The sequence below is a fragment of the Centruroides sculpturatus genome, unplaced genomic scaffold (genome assembly GCF_000671375.1).
Source record: "Centruroides sculpturatus isolate CEXI.00-Female unplaced genomic scaffold, Cexi_2.0 scaffold143, whole genome shotgun sequence".
NCBI lineage: Eukaryota > Metazoa > Arthropoda > Arachnida > Scorpiones > Buthidae > Centruroides > Centruroides sculpturatus.
Window position 1 is genome coordinate 352,674 of NW_019384447.1, and position 22,065 is coordinate 374,738.

Below are 22,065 nucleotides of genomic sequence, written 5' to 3' on the forward strand. Positions count from 1 at the left end.
GCTATTCTGTCACAGTTGGTTGAAACATGTGTTGAGAGTTTTGAGAGGAATAAATTAAATGTTGAGAATGACATGAGGTTGGCGTTAACAAAATCTCACCCGCGAATTTTGAGGCTGGTTAATAATACATGCAATTTCAACCATCTCATTAAATTAATTATTAAACATAATTTAAAATAAAATTATACTAAAAAACTAATTTCATTGTTTTTTTAATTACCTTATTAAAAATACCTTTTTCAATTGTATCGGGGTCGCGGATCACTTGGCTTTTATGAAAAGGGGGTCGCCACCCGAAAAAGGTTGGGAACCGTTGCTCTAATGCACAAATCAGGGAATCAATTGATTTAAAATACAAAAGAATTAATGATAACATTATCAATAGAAGATTGTCCAACAACAGAATTGTGAACATAGATGGAAAAACATTGTTAGACTTCACCCAGGACAATGATTTGGTGATTTTGAATGGTAGAGTCAAACGCAACTTTTCTTCTGAGTTCACCTTTTTATCACACATGGGCAGATCGATAATAGATTACATTATATGTTCTCAACCAGTTTTGGATCAATGTTTGTTGATGGAAATACTAAATATAGACGAGTCAGATCATTATCCAACAAAATTAATACTTAGAAGAAATTTAAAAAAAGTAAATATATCAAAGTTGCCTATATTTTATCCAAACCAAAATATGAAGATGAGAGGAAAGTTTAATAAACAGAGATTTCTAAATGAGTTTGGAACAAATATTAACGACATTTTATTACAAGAGGCAGCTAAAAAACCTAATAAGAATTATGATAATTTAATGGCGGCACTAGAATTGTATTGTTTTAAAAAGTGTTAAAGGAATGAGACAGTTATATTTAAACAAAAATGGTATAACAATAAATATTGTTATTATAAAACTGAAAAACAAAAGAGCCTACAATAATTTTGGAAAATAAATTCAGACCAGTCCTTAAAAAATTTATTTAAGATGAAAGGTCATATGTTTTCTTGAGAGCCTGGTTCCATTTTGGAATATCATAATATGTGATTTTTTTGGATTAGTTTTTAAATTTAATTTATTGCAATATTCATTTAATGCATGTGTTTTCCTTCAAATGGCAGCAGCTGTCAGAGCTAAGATCACTACCGGTATGTCATCTGCATATGACATAGAATGTATTGATTAGTTGTTGAACATAAAACTGTTGTCTTCCCTAGTAAAGCATGCATTCAAATTGAACATATAAAAATTGAATAAGTATGGAGACCAAGGATCTCCTTGTAATAAGCTGTGACTAATTTCAAAATCCAGCCATAAATATTATTCTGTTTTATCACATCATCATACTGACCAAACAACAATCCTACAGCTCTTATTAATTTATCTTCTGCTCAACAACTTGTCATTTTCCTCTGTAATATTGGAATTGAAACTGAGTTGTATGCCTTTTCTATATCTAAAAATAGAGCAAACACTATGTCTTTTTTCTGAAGCTGAAGTTGTATTACTGCCTATAAGACGAAGAGTGCTACTTGAGTTTCTCCATCTCTGTTGAATGCATATTGGGTATGATTTTTAAAGTTTTTTTTTTTTTATTCATTCACTGAATCTTATCAGAAGAATTGAAGTACACAGTTTTCAGAATAGTGCAATTGGACAGTAGTTGGATGGTTGTTTCTTAGCACCTTTTTTAAACAGCATATACAGTATTACTTTATCCCAATCCTTTGGAGATCTGCCCAAATTATATAGGTCATTAAATGTCTTTGTCAAATAATTAATAATGGACATCGGTAGATTCTTAATTATAAAATTAGGAATTGAATCTTGCCCTGGGCTGTTTTGTCTTTCAGTTTTTTAATGCTAGAGTATAAATTTTCTATATTAAATATCACGTCATATCGTTGGCTCTCTAGTTGTTTATTATCAATAGTATCCATTCTGTAGTTATTTAAGTAGTTATACAAAAATTCATTGAAATATTGATGCCAACTAGAAAGCGGCACAAGAAACCTGTTGGCAATTATTGGAGATCTATGGAAACTATTTATAATGTTCCAAAATACTTTTGTATCTTTCTGACTTATTAAAGAATCATTTATAGTAGAAAAAAATTTTTTCTTTTTAGTTTTAATATAGTTCTTGTATATCTTTTTGTTTTCTAAAAGTCTCAATCGCATCATACAGATTTAGATTTCTACTAATAAAACATTCTATAAAATTTTAAAATAGTTTAATTTGTTTATTTACCTTTGCTTGTAAACCTTGATTTTAAATGTACCTACCATTTTTTCAACAAATTCCCGTGAGTCAATGTGCGACATTCACTGAGTCAAGGGATGTTGTAAACGTGTGGAGCAAGGTTAATCAAGGCATATAATAATTATTTATACCATTCCGTGGTATAAATAATAAATTCATATCAATAATAAATTCCTATTACAAATAAAAATAATTTATAAATTTAAAATGATCGCTAGGGCTTCCCTAGTAGGCATTTTAGGCATACTGTTACAGACAGGACATGACAATGGCTTATATGTACAGTGGTGCCTCATATAACATACTTAATCCATTCCAGGTGCACGTCCGTTAAGTGAAAAGTCTGTTATACGAAACGCATTTTCCCATAGAAATACATGTTGAAACATATAATTCGTTCCACAGCATAAAATAACTGTACTGTACCATGAAAAAAATTAAAATGGAGCAGTCACCAATTATGCCGGGTAGTCAGATGTTGAGGAGGAGGTAGAGGAACACTTACTTCATACATTCATACAGATACAGACTTTTTACACATTGCAGCAGGTCTCTTTTTATTATTTTTTAATCGGAGTCAGATTCAGGAGAGGCTACCGAAGCTTGCAGGGTCAACTCTTGTTCCATTCTTTGTTTTTTGGCAGCTTGCTTCTTGAAAAACATGTCCAAGGTAGTCTGTTTCTCTCTCTTCTTCAACACCTGTTGAAAATGACGGGCAAGGGTGTCATTGTAGAGATCATTGATCCTGTTGGCCTCAGCTATGTTTGGATAGTGAGTGTTGGTAAACTCCTGAACCTCTCCCCATTTGACAAGGAAGTTTTTGTCAACTTTCATTCCTTCTGATGATTTCTTCTTTGTTTCAATTGAAATCACCTTTCTGTTTTTTTTAGAAGCCATGATTTGCACAACACTTGAATAAATGTAAATACCCTGCACTGAGGTGATGTACGTAATAAACAAGGGAGCTCTGTACTTCAGATATACTAATAATATATTCTAATAATACTAATATATTATAAAAATAGCAGATTGTCATTGGCAACAGCAAAAGTGTGGAAACATCATTCGCACTTGTTCGCCTCACATAACTGCCGAATGAAAAGTCCGTTGTTTGTAGTCAGTCTGTTGCTCGAGTCACGTAACGGCCAAACAGAAAGTCCGTTATTCGAGGCATATGTTATATGAAGCACTACTGTATATAGATAATGCTATATACAATTTTTCCAGATGATGTTGTCAAAAATGTGGTGATACTCTTAATGAACTGCATATGTTTTGTTTATGCCAGGGGTGTCCAACCTTTTTGTTTCTCTGGGACACATTGGAATAAGTCATGGAGTTTTGAGCCACAAGTATATTATATATACTTGTGGCCCAATGTTTAATAAGTAGAAATCTAGATCCGTATGATGCGATTGGGACTTTTAGAAAACAAAAAGATATACAAGAACTATATTAAAACAAAAAGAAAAAAATTTTTTCTACAAGTATATTTAAAGATTAACATGTCTAGATTATAGTAATAAGTATTAAAACTTTATTACGAAAAAGGTTATTTTAAAAAATTACTTCTACAGACACTTTCAGTTTTTACTTAGAAATAGATAAATTAATTTATTATAAAGGAAACAAACAAAAATTTTTTCGAAAAACACAAATATTTATTTTATTTGGGTCTCTAATTAATAAAAAACGATGAAACACCATTTTAAAGTGCATTTTTGTTCAAATAATATATTTATAAATAAGATGTAGCCCAAAAAGTAGCCAATGCACCAAATTATATTTTTATGCCAAACTAATAAAAGGGTAGCCAAATTTGGTGCAAAGTAGCCAAATCTTGCAACACTATGGAATACTAAATAAAGCTGGAGTTGGGACTCAAAGGAGTATAGACTCAAATTCGGGAAAAGGAGAGAAAGGACAAAGATAAAAAATAGTGAGAAAGATTGGAAAATTAAGAGTCAATATTTGCATAACAGTAGGTCTATTTTACCTTTCTCACTACTTTTTATCTTTTAGCCTTTCCCCAAATTTGAGTCTATACTCCTTTGAGTCACAACTCCAGCTTTATTTAGTATATCTTCTTCATTCACACATTTCCAAGTATTTGAAAATATTTCGTTTCTATTCAAAAATAAATTATGTATAAAGGTTTGTGGCTTTGTGAAACTTCTTTTTTGAGTTTATGCCATTGAAATAAATAAACAAATTTATCGGTTTTGTTTACACGTTTATTGGGCCGCATTGGAACTTGCCTTGGGCCACATGCAATGCACAGGCTGGACACCCCTGGTTTATGCAGAGAGGCCCAAGATATAAAAGAAAGATACAATCTCAGTGCTTTGGGCCTTGTTGTCAACGAAAAGTCTATGTACCTTTATTTTCATAGGGCACAAAATGCATCAATTTATAATTTATATAATTATGCACAAAAATTCTTTCTAATAAATTAATAAATCATTAATATTCATGTTAATAATAAATTAAAACTAGTTGTGTGTTAATAATAAATTAAAAGATAACTGTTATCAACTCTGATAATTTGTTTAAATTATGTTAAAACTTTTTTGTTATATAATCAGCTAAACACCTTTTGTAACAGACTAATGCCTCTTATGAATAAAGTTTTGATTGATAAAAAAAAAATATATCAAGGTTTTTGCAAGTGATAATTTTAAATCAGAAATTTAATAAATTTTGCATTTCAAAACTATAAAAACTATCATAACTTTGGAAAAAAAAATCACAAAAAACTGAGTTACTAAATAAAAATTTAGTAACTCGATCTTTTGGTGAAATTATATCTTCAATTATTTTCAGTGTACTTTCTATGCACTTCAAGCAGTTTGTTTTTAAGTTTCTGTACCACATTTCAATCAAAAACACTGTTAATTGTCACTTGTTTGTGATGGACTGCAAAAATGTCCTTTTTCATCAGTTTCTCAGAGGTTTTCAGCAAGAATGTCCAGGTCAGTCAAGAACTAACTAATAATAGGACTGAAGAGGGGCATTAAGCCCGAAATGCATATCCGTCCAAGTCAATAAAGCAACCCTTTTTCCTCTTAAAGTGTTCCTGTATGATACGTTCTCAACAGCAACATTGTGCTAACCAAACACATATAATAGAGAACAACAAGCAACCTTGATTCAAGAACTAACTTGTTTTTCTTGCAAAAACTAACATTTTTTTGGTCTTGTGTCAAATTGCAAAATCATGCATAAATATGCAGGTGACAAATAATTTGATCAGTCACTGTATATTACATTATTAACACTATAAACACACACATAGTGTATATGTGTACTTATGCAGTTGGTACTGTATTGTTTTGTTCAACGTAATGATATAACATACTATAACACATTGAATGCTGAACAAGATTTAATGTGAACTGAAGACACGAGTGAATGATGTTATGTTACAAATCAAAGTTTCCAATAAATTAATGTTCAAGTTTTTATGTAATTATTCAGTGTAATGTTACTTAGTAAATATAATGACAAAATAGTGTGTCACAAAATATTACAATGTTGTTTAATTTTTGAGACATTTGTTGACTGTATGCAAGACACAGATATATTACACTTTCATCCACTGATGTCTTCAATTCTATGAAAATCTTTCCTAATGGTTAATAAACAATTATTTAAACATTGACTATTTGTTTTTCCAAATATAATTAATTTCAGAAAAACAAGGAAAAATGTTCCAATACAATTCAAATTCAATAGAAACAAATTCCATAACATTTTGGTGTGCTAACAGAAGATTAAATATAATACAAAGCTTATTATACAAAAAAATAATCTTTATAAAAACAACACTTACATGGATGACTAATGCAACCATCATGTACTAATAAACGATAACGTTCATTATTTGCATTTCCAGGAATTTTCTTATAGCCCTAAAAAATCATTATCTTATATATAGGGTGGTTCAAAAGTCACAGAAATTTTAAAAAATTAATAATTTATAAACTATTTACAGTAAGATGATGCAGTTTTCACAGAAATGCTTAGAAAGAAGTGGGATTTTTTTAGCTGTCATAAAAANTATATATATACAGGGCAATTCAAAAGTCACAGAAATTTTAAAAAATTAATAATTTACAAACTATTTACAGTAAGATGATGCAGTTTTCACAGAAATGCTTAGAAAGAAGTGGGATTTTTTTAGCTGCCATAAAAATTTTAGTACCAAAATAGTTACATTTCTTGCCATAGACAGCGCTTGATAAGATTACATAATTTGTGAAGTTGTTACTAGAGCTCACACTACAAACATTTTTATTTTTTTATTCTTACTTTAACAAATTTACAAATGATTTCAGTTTTAACAGCACCATCTATGGCAAGAAATTTAACTACAGCGGAACCTCGGTATATGACCTTAATCAGTTCCTGATGTTTGGACTTATATCAAATAAAATATATACCAAACCAACCTTTCCCATAAGAAGTAATGTAAAACTGATTAATCTGTTCTCATGTAAAAAAACCCTCCTGATATGGTATATTAATGGGGTTGTAAAATAATTTAACCCCTTTTGTAATGCTAGCAGATTTAATAATGTCTTTATTTTTTACAATTGTCGATATCGTTGTTCTCGGAATACGGTATGCAACAGTTAAATCTCGAACATGCATGCCACCTTCATATTTCTCAACAATCTCTTTTTTCNATATAATTTTTGTTTTTCTTAACATCTAACGACTCGAACACTTTCCCCTGTTAGAAAACTTTTCGGAAAATTAGCGATTTTACGTGTTTGAAATTTACGTCTTATAAATCTTATTTCTTATTAACTAAAACATTGTGTAGTTTTTCCACATATTTCTCAAGCCTCATTTCTAAAATAATGTTGTATTTACTTTGAATAGAAGGAATTGTTCATAAAAATATTAATTATAATAAAATATGTATTCAAAAAAATAGTAATCTTTACTGTAAAAATTCTTAATTATAAATGAAACAACTTGATTGAAAATCACATATTCAAAGAACTACATAGCATTTTATTTAAAAAGTTTTGCAATTTATTGCCGAGTTTATGTTTCTAAAATGATGCATTAATTCAGCTTAATGATGTTTTAACTTTTTTGTTATCAGCTATATATTATATATTTGTGTCAAAAAACTTGCTAATTTCATTATATAGTATATATTGTAAGTTTTAAAACTCCATTACCTAACCCTTAATTCTGGTAATATAGCGTTTAATACAATATCGAAATAATGCTTTCGACATTACCCAAGGTCTGCTTCAGGTTCTTAAGCCAATTATATTCCAAAAATGGAATGCTTAGAATCCAATGTTTTTTAAATACATTAAATTTAAAAATTTGGAACATATAAATCAAAATTAAACCTAACAGTGGCATTTATGCAAATTCAATGTATACATATGGGTGGCCTTATATGTATACATTATTTTAAGGCCATTATTTGAGGATCCCACATAACCATAAATAATATGAGTTGTTTAATCGTTGTGGTTCCAAACTTTTAAAATTTAATGTACAGTCAACCCCCCTATAACACGGGTTCATATACACTGCTGGCCATTAAAATTGCAACACCAAGAAGGAAAGCAAATAAAAAAAAAGTTATTTATTGTATATAAACAGTATAGCATAAAGACAAAATGATTAAATTTGCAAGCAGTTTGGGGATTTACGGGGGCGCGAAATTAGTATGCACAGTTGCCACCCTCGGCGGCTAAAACGAGCATGGAGTCGAACAGGGCTTGGATGACAAAAATGGGGCAATTCATTCCATGCTGCTTCCTCTCGACAGGCAATGATCCTGCCTCTATCGAATTCCAACACTTGCTGGTAAGCATTTCTTCTTATTATTCAAGACATAACACGATATTCTGATGAAACCCCGACCTTACAAAGCGAATTCCGAATGAGAAATCCACTGCACAACTTTTCTTTTATGCAGTGCTTCAGATGTCGTTTGTCCCTCCTGCATTGTCTAAATGCATTGAAATACTAATCATTTGCATAGCCCAACCTCTTCCTCCTTTCACATGATTTTGACGTTCATATGATCATTCCTTCCTGGTGTTGCAATTTTAATGACCAGCAGTGTAGTTTGGATTCCTATATCACAGTAAAAAAATTACGACAGTATTCATACAAACACACTAAAAAACTTGTATAATTCAGTAAAACATCATCGCCGACTCGTGTCGAGACAGGATTGGTCGAATCTAGACCAATAGCGGATATATTGTACAAACCGCTGAGTTTAAACGAGCAGCAAACCTACTAAAAACCATTTATTATTTAACGTCCATAAAAACTATATTTATATTAATGATGTCTCCAAAGTTCAGCGAATTTTTTGCAAAAAAAATAATTTATCAGGAAGCATGCGAGCGCCATTCGATGACAAGCTCCACAACGAAAACAAGCTTAAGCAATGGTGTCGTCGAACGGGGCACACTCAGTAAGTAATCCTACAATTTTTTGTTTATAGCATAGTTTATATGGATTATTCCCAAAAAATTATACATATTTTGGAAATGTTGAGTTGAATTAGTCTAGAATCAGTTAATTTTATGGAAGAAAACCTTTCAAACAGTCGTAGTCCGTAAACTNGGTATTTTAATTTTCATTTACCGAATTACTGGTAAATGAAAAAGTCGGTAAATTTACAATCCCAAGTATGTATTATCCTTTTTTTTATAAAATTGTTAAATCATTGATTTATGATTTGTAAACATGTCGTTTTGTTGCAGTTATTCTGATAACGTTTTTAAAGAATACGAGATTATTAGTGTAATAGTGTGTATGGAAATAATGTATATTTACTGATTTTAAGATTGGTTTTTATTGTACATGTGTACTAGTGTCATCCAATACACACTCATGTTTTTTGGTTTATATAAAATATCAGAGTTAGTGTCATATAAATGTACCTGTATAATAGAAAAAGCATTGCTCTGTCTTCTGAGGTATGTAAAAAATTTATTTTTTGTCTGTAAAGATCACCTTCGTGCAGATAATTTGCAGGGCTGTGGAGTCGCGTAAAAATCTACCGACTCCAACTCCGACTTTTCCTTACCAATCCGACTCTGGCTAAAACACCAAAACTCCGACTCCACAGCCCTGATAATTTGTAAATTAATATTTGTATTGTTCTTTATATACGTAGCATTTATACTGAAGAGGGACTTAGATGCTATATAGGCCCAAAATGCATTCGTGAATTGCAATAAAGGAGTCCCTAACCTTATACCCGAGAGGAAGTCTACCGGGTTTTTATTAATTAGGATTAAAGAGTCATATTTAATTAATTAAAACTATGTATTTAACAGCTACTTCACCTGATATTGATGAAAATTATTACATATTTCTTTATTCAGTAATAAGCAAATAGTTAAGATAAGTTAAGATAATAATTAGAAAATAAGTAAAATAGTATAATATAAAATATATAAAGTTTAATAGTAAAAAATAAGTTAAATAATTGTAATCACTAATAGAAAGAAAGATTTTTGAGGAAGCAAATTGCTTGTTAAAAGTTCTGTCAAAGCTGCAATAGCATCTGTTTGCAAATGAAGATACAATGTGAATAAAATAAAGAAAATGGAAAATGGAATTTCAATCCTGTTGTACTTGTAATTAGAATAATTGTTCTTGTAAATGGGAAAGCTATACAGTGAAACTTTTCCACCCAATCACTCTTTTGAGATGATTGCTACTTAATTCAATCACAAAATACTTTTTGTTTCTCCAAATTTATAATTCATTTTATTATTTAGCATCTTTATTGGAAAAATACTTTTAATCCATTCAATCAAATCATTTTATATATCCAGCTACATACTGTATAAGAAAAGTTATTACTTTGCTTGAGAGTTTATGTACATTTTCAATTTAACTTAATGTAATAAAAAATACACATCTTTCAATCCACAAAACAAATGTCAATTGAAATTATAGTTTTTAGTAATATAGAAATTACTTAATTTTCAAATTTTAAAAAAGTATTTAATATTACTATTAGATTAATAAATGCAGTTTTTTATTTAGTGATAATTTCTTCAAAACTATTTTGATGTTATTTAACTGAATCTTTAAAGTCTAGACAAATAATGTAAAAATAGCTATTTATCACATATCAGAAAAAGATAAGAATGATTATATACATGTTAAAAATAAAGCATTTCAGTACAAAGAGACAAATGAGTATTGTCAAAATAAAGACATTCAGTTAATATTTTAGATATGAACAAATACTCTCAGTTCTAAATTTTCATTAATTCATTAAGTGAAGTAAATTGTCTTAATATCTTCAAAGTGAAATAATTATCTTAATAAAAATGGAACAACATACAATCTAATATGGTGGGTGATTGGTTAATGAACATAATCCATTCCAAGACCATCTGTACGTTTCTATATTCAACAGTGAGAGAACAATGTTTCTAAATGGACCGTTGAGTTCTCCTTTGAGACTAGTGACATCAGCGCTGTTTCACCATTGAGCTCAATGGTCTCAACGACCTGAAAGACNAGTCATATTTAATTAATTAAAACTATGTATTTAACAGCTACTTCACCTGATATTGATGAAAATTATTACATATTTCTTTATTCAGTAATAAGCAAATAGTTAAGATAATAATTAGAAAATAAGTAAAATAGTATAATATAAAATATATAAAGTTTAATAGTAAAAAATAAGTTAAATAATTGTAATCACTAATAGAAAGAAAGATTTTTGAGGAAGCAAATTGCTTGTTAAAAGTTCTGTCAAAGCTGCAATAGCATCTGTTTGCAAATGAAGATACAATGTGAATAAAATAAAGAAAATGGAAAATGGAATTTCAATCCTGTTGTACTTGTAATTAGAATAATTGTTCTTGTAAATGGGAAAGCTATACAGTGAAACTTTTCCACCCAATCACTCTTTTGAGATGATTGCTACTTAATTCAATCACAAAATACTTTTTGTTTCTCCAAATTTATAATTCATTTTATTATTTAGCATCTTTATTGGAAAAATACTTTTAATCCATTCAATCAAATCATTTTATATATCCAGCTACATACTGTATAAGAAAAGTTATTACTTTGCTTGAGAGTTTATGTACATTTTCAATTTAACTTAATGTAATAAAAAATACACATCTTTCAATCCACAAAACAAATGTCAATTGAAATTATAGTTTTTAGTAATATAGAAATTACTTAATTTTCAAATTTTAAAAAAGTATTTAATATTACTATTAGATTAATAAATGCAGTTTTTTATTTAGTGATAATTTCTTCAAAACTATTTTGATGTTATTTAACTGAATCTTTAAAGTCTAGACAAATAATGTAAAAATAGCTATTTATCACATATCAGAAAAAGATAAGAATGATTATATACATGTTAAAAATAAAGCATTTCAGTACAAAGAGACAAATGAGTATTGTCAAAATAAAGACATTCAGTTAATATTTTAGATATGAACAAATACTCTCAGTTCTAAATTTTCATTAATTCATTAAGTGAAGTAAATTGTCTTAATATCTTCAAAGTGAAATAATTATCTTAATAAAAATGGAACAACATACAATCTAATATGGTGGGTGATTGGTTAATGAACATAATCCATTCCAAGACCATCTGTACGTTTCTATATTCAACAGTGAGAGAACAATGTTTCTAAATGGACCGTTGAGTTCTCCTTTGAGACTAGTGACATCAGCGCTGTTTCACCATTGAGCTCAATGGTCTCAACGACCTGAAAGACCGTTGAGCATTCAACAAACATGACAGCTTCCATGAAAAAGTAAATTTCACTTATAGAAACTATCCATTCGATGCTGTGGATGCTGTAATAGCAGACAGATTAATAAACAATCTGTATATGATAAAACGTGATTGCACGATTATGTTGAATAATTTGGTCAATATTGAAATACTAAGTTTTTTTTCATTTGTCCAAAATTGATTATGAACAATATTTGGCCTCTAAGTCTTTCTAATGATATAAATATTCAAGAAATTAATTAAAATTATTAAAGAAAGACCCAGTATACAAGAAAATTATACAGATATGGGTTCATTTGAATAAAAGGATTTATTTGAATAATGATTAAGCAAGTTACTTTAATTATTTAGCAAAACACACACAATTGCTACCTTCTAGTTACTTAAGTCAGCCATCTTAAAAAGTGAAAGCATCTCAATGAAAGCATTTCTTTTTTCTGCAAAACGTGATGTCAGATTGTTCAACAGAGGGACTCGGAAAATTCACTGTTGAGTCAACCGTTGAATATAGAAATGTATGGCATGTTCTCTATCCAAACTGTTCATTAACCGATTATTGATTTACCATAGATTTTTGTGGGTTTGATTAATTTGTTCTGGAGACCCCAAAAATAACTTTCTTACTATGTTTATTTACAAGTAATAACAAACTAAAAGCAATCTCTCCATTTTTTTCATGGATGGCACATTTTGGTTTCTTAGATGCAATTTTTGTCACTATTTTATCTGCTTGAGTCTTTTTGATTGTATCTTTCTTAGCTAAGACTATATTACTGTAGCCCTGGGCCATGTTCTTAGTTAGACAACTGGGCAAAATGGTGGACAAAGTTAAAATTATGATCGCAACAATTGTCACAAATGAACTGGTTGAAAAGGATGAAGTAACCAATACAATTATTCAAATGAATATGTGTCAGATTGTGACAAAATTAATGAAGCAATTATTAATTGTAATCAACGAAATGGACTGTTGTCTTCCGTTAAAATGTATTCGGAATCTGTTATACCGATGTATGATAATTTTACATTTCACAGTCATTTTAGAATGAGTTAATGATTTGAATGAGATAATAATATTGTGATAGTTATAATAAAATATGTTTAGTCCAACACGAGCAGCCATCTTGCAAATTGTACAATGAGACAAAAACAATGACGTCAACATCACTAGAAGTTAGCATTGATAAAAGAAGTTGACTAAACTAGCTAGAATTCTAGCAGTGGGAGGAGTCAAGCAGTAGTTAGAAACGAATTCAACATTGCAGCATAACTAGACTTAACAAGAATCCTGCATTACTGAACATGGCCCTGTTGAAGTCATCTGTCTACAATATCAGACATCTTCTGCCCACTCTCTACCTTGGCTATTATCTCTTGCTTACTTTCTATAGTGAACACAGTGAAACTTTCCTCTTTTTAGACCCCATAATATTATCATTTTTTTAAAATAAAAAGTTCAGAAAAGCACTTAGCAAAATTCAGAGAACAGAAATTAACTAGTGCAAAAAAAAGGTTATGTACACAAGTGTGAAAGTCTTGCTCCATAAACCATGTATAGATGCCATTAAAATAGTTTTACATATCTTAAAATGCAGCGCTGCTTCTTGTGTTTGTTCTGTCAGGTGTTCATTATCTGAACATGTGTTTGTTGTCCTAACATAAAAATCTTTCGCAAAAGTGTTTGTAGTCCGAACTATTCGTGAACCAATCACCCACAGTATTATACAAAAACTTAGTGCTCAATGTTAAATGTCAAGAAAAGTTATTCGATGAAAAGGGTTTTTCTTTTTACAAAAGATGTGTTAATATTTTTATTTGGATAAAAGTAAATATATATTTTTTATTCTTATTGTTAGTTTCTTCTTCATTTTATTAATCAATTATTGATCTTTTTTATTATAGCATTGCCAATACATTTGACACCAGAAATTCAAGAAGTAGATTGTGTACTACTCATCAGGCTAATAAATTTATAAGAAGTATTACTATGTCAGCACTATACCAATACAATAATTCCTCCATTTACTAAGTAATAGTTTCCACAAAAATAGTAAGTGAAAATCATATAAATGAAGCCAGAGAAGGCTGTTTAAAATAGAGATCTTTTCTATATTCTCAAATACAGTATTTTACTCTAACCGAGGTAAAGTTTTAAGTAAAGTTTTTTCTTTTTTATATATACATCTATACTGATGACAAAAAAAACTCATTTATTTCCATAAAGTTAATTATTTAAGCTTAAAAAATGTTCAACTGCATTAAAGGAAATTTGTATAAATGTATATCAAAACATGTACTTATTTAAAAGTTTCATGGAAACTGACAAACTTTTAAACAGGAAGTGCATCCAAATTTCTGCAAAGACATGAAATATTAATAATAGTGTAGGGGTGGAGATGACACAATAGTTATGCATTAAAGATAAAACAGTGATATAAACATGACATAGGACAAAGGAAAACTATATAATTGCATCCATTGAAAATGTTACTAAATATTTTATTACTATGCATGGATGAGGTAACAAATTAAGTGATTTAATCATATAGTGAACATGTCTCCAGCAATAACATAGGAATAATCTAGTTACATGAGAAACTAATACACTAAAATTAAATTCTATGAACAAGGCTGGCTCTAAGTACCAGCAAAGAAACCAGCTGCTTTAGGTGGAATTTCACAAACTATATAAGACAAAAAGAAATTACAATTTTAAAAATCTATATAAAAAAAAAAATCTCATTTTGTGTTTAGAATAAATAAATTGTATTTTTATGACCTTATTTTTAAAAATACATGGCAACTCACACTTTGCATGGATGGCAAAGTTTAGATCCAATCCCCCTCTATACACAAAGCAGTAGGTGCGAGAAAAGTTGACAGGTCTTTGTTGGTCCAAAGGAGTTTCATAAGACTTTGTAGGAAAACAAAGATGTTTTCCTAAATTGATATCTGACCAGCAGGCAAAGACAATGCTCCAAATATGTTTTACTCTGGAATTGATAACAGTCTCCAACGAATAGTAAAAGCAGACCAGAGGCTTTTACTCTGGTCTGCTTTCAGAGGTATTCTGGTCATGGTCTCTCATCTCTGAGACACATTGTCTACGTCACAAGTCAGTCACTGATTAGCTAATCATTTGGTTACATCTCAAGAGATCATCAGGTACATTCATAAAGTCAAACAAGTTAAACGCATTAATAACGAATCATTCGAATAGTAGTAGTCTCACTCAGTGTGACTACTACTGCGATAATGATGTTTCGAACGAAACTCTAACAAAGTTCACAAAGGAAAGAGTTAGTTTACTTCGTTAAGAAAATGGTGCCCAACGATATCGATCTTTTTAAATCTACTCGAGTGTTTGAATTGTGAATTAAAAGGTAAAATGATTGAAATAACTGTCCACCCAAAGCAATCTAAGAAAAATATTTCAGATAAGGCTGCACTAGCAACATTCATATCTTTGATTTTAGAAACAGCCGTTTAGTTATAAACAAATTGTTTGAAAAGTCTAAAGAAATAAGAATAACTATGACGTCATTTTCGTTTAACTCGTTCGACTTTATGAATGTACCTATCGTGTGTGTCTCCAAATGCAATTCTGGAGGACTTTTTCTCTCGAAGATTCTCATCTCTCAGAGATGAGCAGATAGTTGTCTTTTGTCTTGATTATATCCCATATGGATGACTGTATGCTATATGCACTGTAAAATCATATTAGAGAATGTTCTCTATCTCAGGAAAGAATATTTCAAGAGAAAAAAATGCTTCTGGTGTTTATCCAGTATCTACTCAAGAATACCACTGATTCCATTTTTTTAAAATTATCCTACATCAATTACTAAACTATTGAAATTGAATATGATCTTATCTGTCTCTCTAAGTATTTTTTGAAATATTACCATCTAATTTCTCCTTAACTAAATACGCACACTTTTCTAACTTAGATTATTAAAATTTTTATTTCTTAACAGACAATTTGACATTACAATCTGTAATAATGTTATATAACAAAAAACATTTTTGTCAAAATTAAGTGCCTTATTTGAACTCGTGCTTTCCTTACGTGATCTATAATTTCATACTCTTCATTTTCGAAAATTTTAACAATTTCATTGGTTAAAATTCTGTGATATGTTGCACACACAGATTACCCAAATCTGTATAATCAACCTAGTAGAATCGTGATGTCAACACAAAGACAAGACTTTTACAAACGACTGGAATCGCCTCTGTCTCTGAGAGATGAATTTCGTCTTTCATTTTGACGTCATTTGTCTCTGAAAGAAGAGATGAGAGATAAGTGACCTGAATATGGCCTCAGATTGGTTGTTCTGGGGTACTAGCACCAAACAATTTTCCATAGAGCTATTACATCAACTCAAACACTAGTTCCCACATCCAAAATGTGAAAAAGCTACGAAAATATAAAAAAAAATCAAAACAAAACATGATGTGACACACAAAGGCAGATGTTAGATTCATAGACGTGTAAAATTTTGTGGTGAAAAACATTAAATGATGAGAATTCATTTAAAGAAATATTTCAGAATATAACTATTTTTCCCAGCAGTGAAATGAAATTTTTATTTCGAAACAAATTAACACAGCTTTATCAAACCCATACAGTGTCTTAAAAACCTGTAAACATCATCACATTGGAGAAGCTATAAAAAAATATTAATTTCAAATACTTATTTATGGCAAAACTAATATATATTATACATTAAAGGAAAAAGATAAAGTTTTCTTACTTTAACAGATCCTTCTGAAAGTTTTACTGCCATTTTCCCTCCAAAGAAAAACCTTCCAGTGGTTTCAGAACAGACTTTCACAACATCTATTGGCGGGAACAATAAGCGCCCCCTTTTTTTTTTTTTTTTTTTTTTTTTGAAAATTCAAAAATTGGCGTCACGTGATATTATTCTGTATTAAAATTAAATGGTTAAATATGAGAATTAAAAATTTATGTAACAAAATTAATTATACTTGTTTATTTGTAAGCATTTATTTATCATATACTATACTACTACTGTTAATTATTACAAAAAGACGATATCACAGGACAATAATGACAATACAGTATTTTAACTATCACAGACAATTTCCCCGCGTTTCTTTATGCAGCGCTCGAGAAGCGCTTTACAGCGAACACACTGAAACTGGTTTCTAATTGGCCAACACTCCTCGTGACGTCATTTCGCTACACTCTCGCTGCATAAGAAACGCGGGGCCCACCAATAGCGTAGCGAACATAACTGGCGCCCGGGGCACGACACTATATTGGCGCCCCCTCCCCCTCCCCCTCCAGAAACAAATTTTGTTTGTTTTGGAGACCATTTGGCGCCCCTCTGCGAGTGGTGCCCGGAGTATAATAGGCCTCCTTGCCCCCCTCGCTACGCTAGTGGGTCTTCTTTCCATATTCCTTGATATCTCTGTCTTCTTCCCAGCTCTTCTCCTCGAATGACGATTTTTTCCCTTTGACCAATCCGGTGTCACCCCCTATTCTCTAATGACCCATCGGACCATTGGGTCAAGCAGTTACGGTGAGGTCAACAGAACAAAGGCCGGAAGTGAAATTTATGAAGGGAAAATGGTGGAAGAAAGAGAAAAAAAGAGGAAAAAACCAAGGCTCAACAAGCCACACACTGGCAATTAGATAACAAATCAAGTACAGTAGAACCTCGATTATCCGGACCAATTGGGATGAAGGTAGTCCGGATACGGAAAAATTCGGATAATCGAAACAAATACTTTGTCTTTTAATGATAATACAACACGTTTTCTTTCCGATGACATATCGGTAATATTAAAAGTAAATACTCTATTTAAATCGTGATCAAATTTTCAAGAAACAAACGTTCGTATTGAATTTGGACTACTACTGACCAACGCTAACAGACTACCTATTGTTTAAAAGGCCCTCTAATGGCGCAAGAAGACGAATTTTATAAAATAAAAAGCAGTCGAAACTGCATTTTTATGAATAAAAATTTGACAAACTATTTATCCTTTTATGACGAGTAAAATTTTTCGTTGCGTTCGCAGCTTTTAAATAATGCATAAACCTTCGAAACACGAGGTCCTTCGGACCGCGAGGCATAAGCGGTGGCCCACGTTGCCCATGCCTTACGCCGCCCTTGGTCATAGAACTGATGTAATTTGAAAATAAAATTATTTATAAATACGTATGTCAAGTTATATTTTTATTACGACGCAAAATATATTTAAGAGTTTACGGCCACTGTGCCGGGTGAGACGTTGTTGAAACTGTGGCGAACGCCGCCCTTCACATCTGTACCCTTAACGGTTGTAAAATACAAGCATTTACCCACGGGTGAATGAGTCATCACTTCCTGGAATAAATTCGAACTCAACCCACAAAGACCGTCGACCACCAGTTGTCTTTGTTAGCCGCGTCGTCGAGACATGTGCCAAGTACCAAGTACGCGAGAAGGACAATAAAAGTTTAGTTTTTGTTTAAAAAAAAAAAAAATTACAACCGTTAAGGGTACAGATGTGAAGGGCGGCGTTCGCCACAAAACAAAAAAAGTTATGCATTCCATCACATACATAAACAGTATCGTAATTCGCCAAGTGCAAATCAGCAAATTCGTAAAATTTTTGTTTATTTTGAACAATTCGGATAATCGAAAGTCCGGATAATCGAGGTTCTACTGTGGTTTCAATAATTATCGCTCACTCGCTCGGGAGTATTTAAATCAGAATCACAAATTACATGTAAACAAAATAAACAACTGCGCGAGAAGTGTCGAATTTGAAAAAGCTAGTGCATCACCTGCGCGCACCACTCATTCCCGAAGCGCGTGAGTCGCGGACGAGATTGTTTGATATGAATTGATTTATTTTGATTTTTAAATTTAATAATTGGCGATTTTGCGCGCCCCCTTTGAAAGGCGCCCGAGGCACGTGCCCCACTTGCCCCACCCTAGCTACGCGTCTGGGGCCCACCAGTGGCTGAGTGCAGTGATGCCAGATTGGGCTACAAGTAGCGGATTGGGCTACTTTTTAAGTGCCCTCGCTACAAAAATTTCAAATTGGGCGACACGCTACTTTTTGGACTAGTGATAATTATCTTCAGGCTACAAATCTTAAAAATACGCTACTTTTTTTTTTTCATATATAAAATCGCAAAACACTTATTGTATTATACAAAAGTAATAAAGTTTTATTTAATTTCATTACACTTAAGTATATAAATAAAGTTGCAACGTTTAACAAAGATTAAGATACTTTGCTTTCGTTTTCCATCAGTCGTTCGCTCCAGTAGACAATCCACAACTTCACAAGCACGGAGGCGACATTGCTTGTGAAATTGTGGATTGTCTACTACAAGCATTATCCTGTTGGAATTGCCAATTTTCTCTCCCAATAAGTGATCCAAAAGTTATTAAATTTTGATACAACAGTTCTTGATACAATGGAAAAGGATGGCCTTAAAACTGAAAAGAAAAGCCGCAGTCGCTAAGTCTCTAAGTTCAAAAAATGAATCGCCTCGCCTGCGAATGACTCGCTTTGATTTAGAGAAAATTGATGCAGATACACCGAATGTCCATATACAGGGTGTATCAGAATGACGTTTTAAAAATTTGGGGGATTGTAAAGGATGAAATTTTGAACGTTTTGGTATAAGGAACCTATAATCGGAAATTTGAACTAAAGTGTCTACAGCGGTAGGAAGTGCTTGACCGCCCTTCACTTTGGTAGCTACCCTTCCATCCATTGACGTCATGTTATTGCTGCGGATGAAAGACTGTAAACACACAACTACAGTGGTCTAACTGAGCCTGTGTACAGGACGTTGTGTACTCAGTGCTTGTCGTTCTTCAGGTCACCCCTTGCATCCACTGGCGTTGTGATGTAAACACACAGCTAGTCAACGTGAGTCCCTTGTGTACGCAACACCTGTAGGAACAGTTCATAAGCTTACGGAGCGCATCTTTACAGCATTTAATACCATCAGAGGGGAGCGTGGCATCTTACGGAGAGTCGGACAAAACATGGTTCGTCGTTGCACATTATGTAACGAAGTTGGTGGTCGTCACACTGAACATTTACTCTAAAGTAGTGCAGCCACTGATTCGATGTACAGTTTGATTGTACTCTACTGTTTTGTCAATAAAACTTGTCATAAATACTGTATTCTGCTGTTTCATTCAGCATACCGACCTCATAGAACGTGCAAAGTGCAGTAGAAACTTTATACGTATCTCATTTCCGGCTGTAGGTTCCTTATATCAAAACGTTCAAAATTTCATCCTCTACAATCCCCAAATTTTTAAAACGTCATTCTGATACACCATGTGCATGTATATACATATATTACAAACTTATTTCATTAGTAAAAGTGCATAGTTGCAAAATAATTCATTTTTATTGTTTGGGCTACAAATAGTTCAAATCCGCTACTTTTGGAGAACAACCACGCTACTTTTTAACCTTCAAATCCGGCAACACTGGCTGAGTGGACTCCGTCTCCGCTCGTAGTGGCGATGACCAAACCCTAAACACTGGCTTTCGGTTGTAGGTTCGCGCCTCAATCGGACAAGGCTGGCAGCTTGGACTTTTTCCGGGTTTTCTCCTTGCAGATGACGCCTAAATGGTGGCCAGCTTCCATAAAAGTCCTCCCGGAAGGCATTCTATTTCCCTTCCTATACCTTCCGGCCGTCTTCTATAAGGCCAGCTCTTCCGTCGTCTTGCGATCTATCCCCTGTCTCTTCTTCTCTTCAGGAAATAGCAATACACTCCTCTGTCCGAAGAATAAGAATCAGAATAAAGAAACGCGGGGTATTATAAGGCCGAGACTCCACTAGCGTAAAAATGGGCGTAAAACCCCTTGCCGAAAAAGCTTTTAATCACGTGATCATGATGTTTTACGCCTGAGCAGGTCGTAAAACGAGCGTAAAAGCGAGTTCAGCAGTGTTCAACTTTCGACGCGAATACGGCCGTAAAACGATACCATCCACCAATCAGAAGTCAGTGAAATCTAGGTCATTATGACACGGTGCGAAAATAGTGGAAAACGAACTTTTGTGTACGTTTCCTCGTGGCTACTCTAGAGTAGATCTGGAAAGATTTATCGAAAGTATTCGTGTATCTACGACAAGAAGTATCCCGATTATAATAATGGATGCCTAAAACACGCGATACGGACGGCCAAAGGAAAATCCTTCAATTTAGAGGAGTATATAATAAAAAAAAGCTAAACTTATAAGTGCTGTATATTATCTTAATTAATAATACGATAATAAAAGTTAATAAATGAAAGTAAAGATATTATTTTTACTACATTTGTAATTATAGTACAGAAAAAAACTCGTAGAATATAATCATTGTCTTTATAACTTCGATAGTTAAACTCAGTTATGATGACGCAATATCGTAAAAAGTGTCGTAACGATTTTAAGCTGAATATTTTAATTACATACAGGCAGTAGATAGAGGTGGTAATCGTCTGATAACGATCACACACGAGTCTCTGTTTTGCATAACTAATAGCAAAATTACACAAAATAAGATAATATATCGATCTGAGAATAGTTCCTAGAAATTTCTTTTTTTCGAGAGCTTAAATTTCCTCATGTTGACCGCAGGAAGTATAAAGGTAAATTTATTATTTATCAATTTGTTAATATTTAAATTAAATAAATAATACAATTAAAATTTGAAGCCCGGTATTGTGACCATGTGACAATAAATAATTGCTCGTTACTTATAATATTTACTTTCTTTCTATAATAGAAACTCTGCAAAGGAGAAAATGTAAACAATCCTATTCTGGAAATTTTGGTAAGTTATGATTAATTTCTGCAAATACATAGATAAATATTTTATGTCAAATTTTTCAAATTAGATCCGAGTGTCGATTTAAGAATAACTTTTAAATATATTTTCAAACTTTATTTAGATACTGATAACGTGTAAATATGATTTAAATAAATAAATATATATATATATTAAAATTTCTTTTACAGTCAATTTTGTATTTTCGAACTTCCT

The 22,065-nt window shown here is 31.7% G+C and overlaps 1 protein-coding gene across 1 annotated transcript in view; it reads right to left on the reverse strand.

Annotated features, from left to right (window-relative positions):
- LOC111620421 (replication protein A 70 kDa DNA-binding subunit-like) overlaps window positions 1-16,859 on the reverse strand; it is a 58,688-nt gene extending 41,829 nt beyond the window's left edge. Inside the window, exons 1-2 of the mRNA XM_023362338.1 lie at window positions 16,800-16,859; window positions 6,091-6,169 (exon numbers count right to left, since the gene is read on the reverse strand). Of these exons, the coding sequence (XP_023218106.1) occupies window positions 6,091-6,169; window positions 16,800-16,832 (112 nt within the window). The 5' untranslated portion in view covers window positions 16,833-16,859. The remainder of the gene's footprint in view (window positions 1-6,090; window positions 6,170-16,799) is intronic.
- Window positions 16,860-22,065: the final 5,206 nt, after the last annotated feature.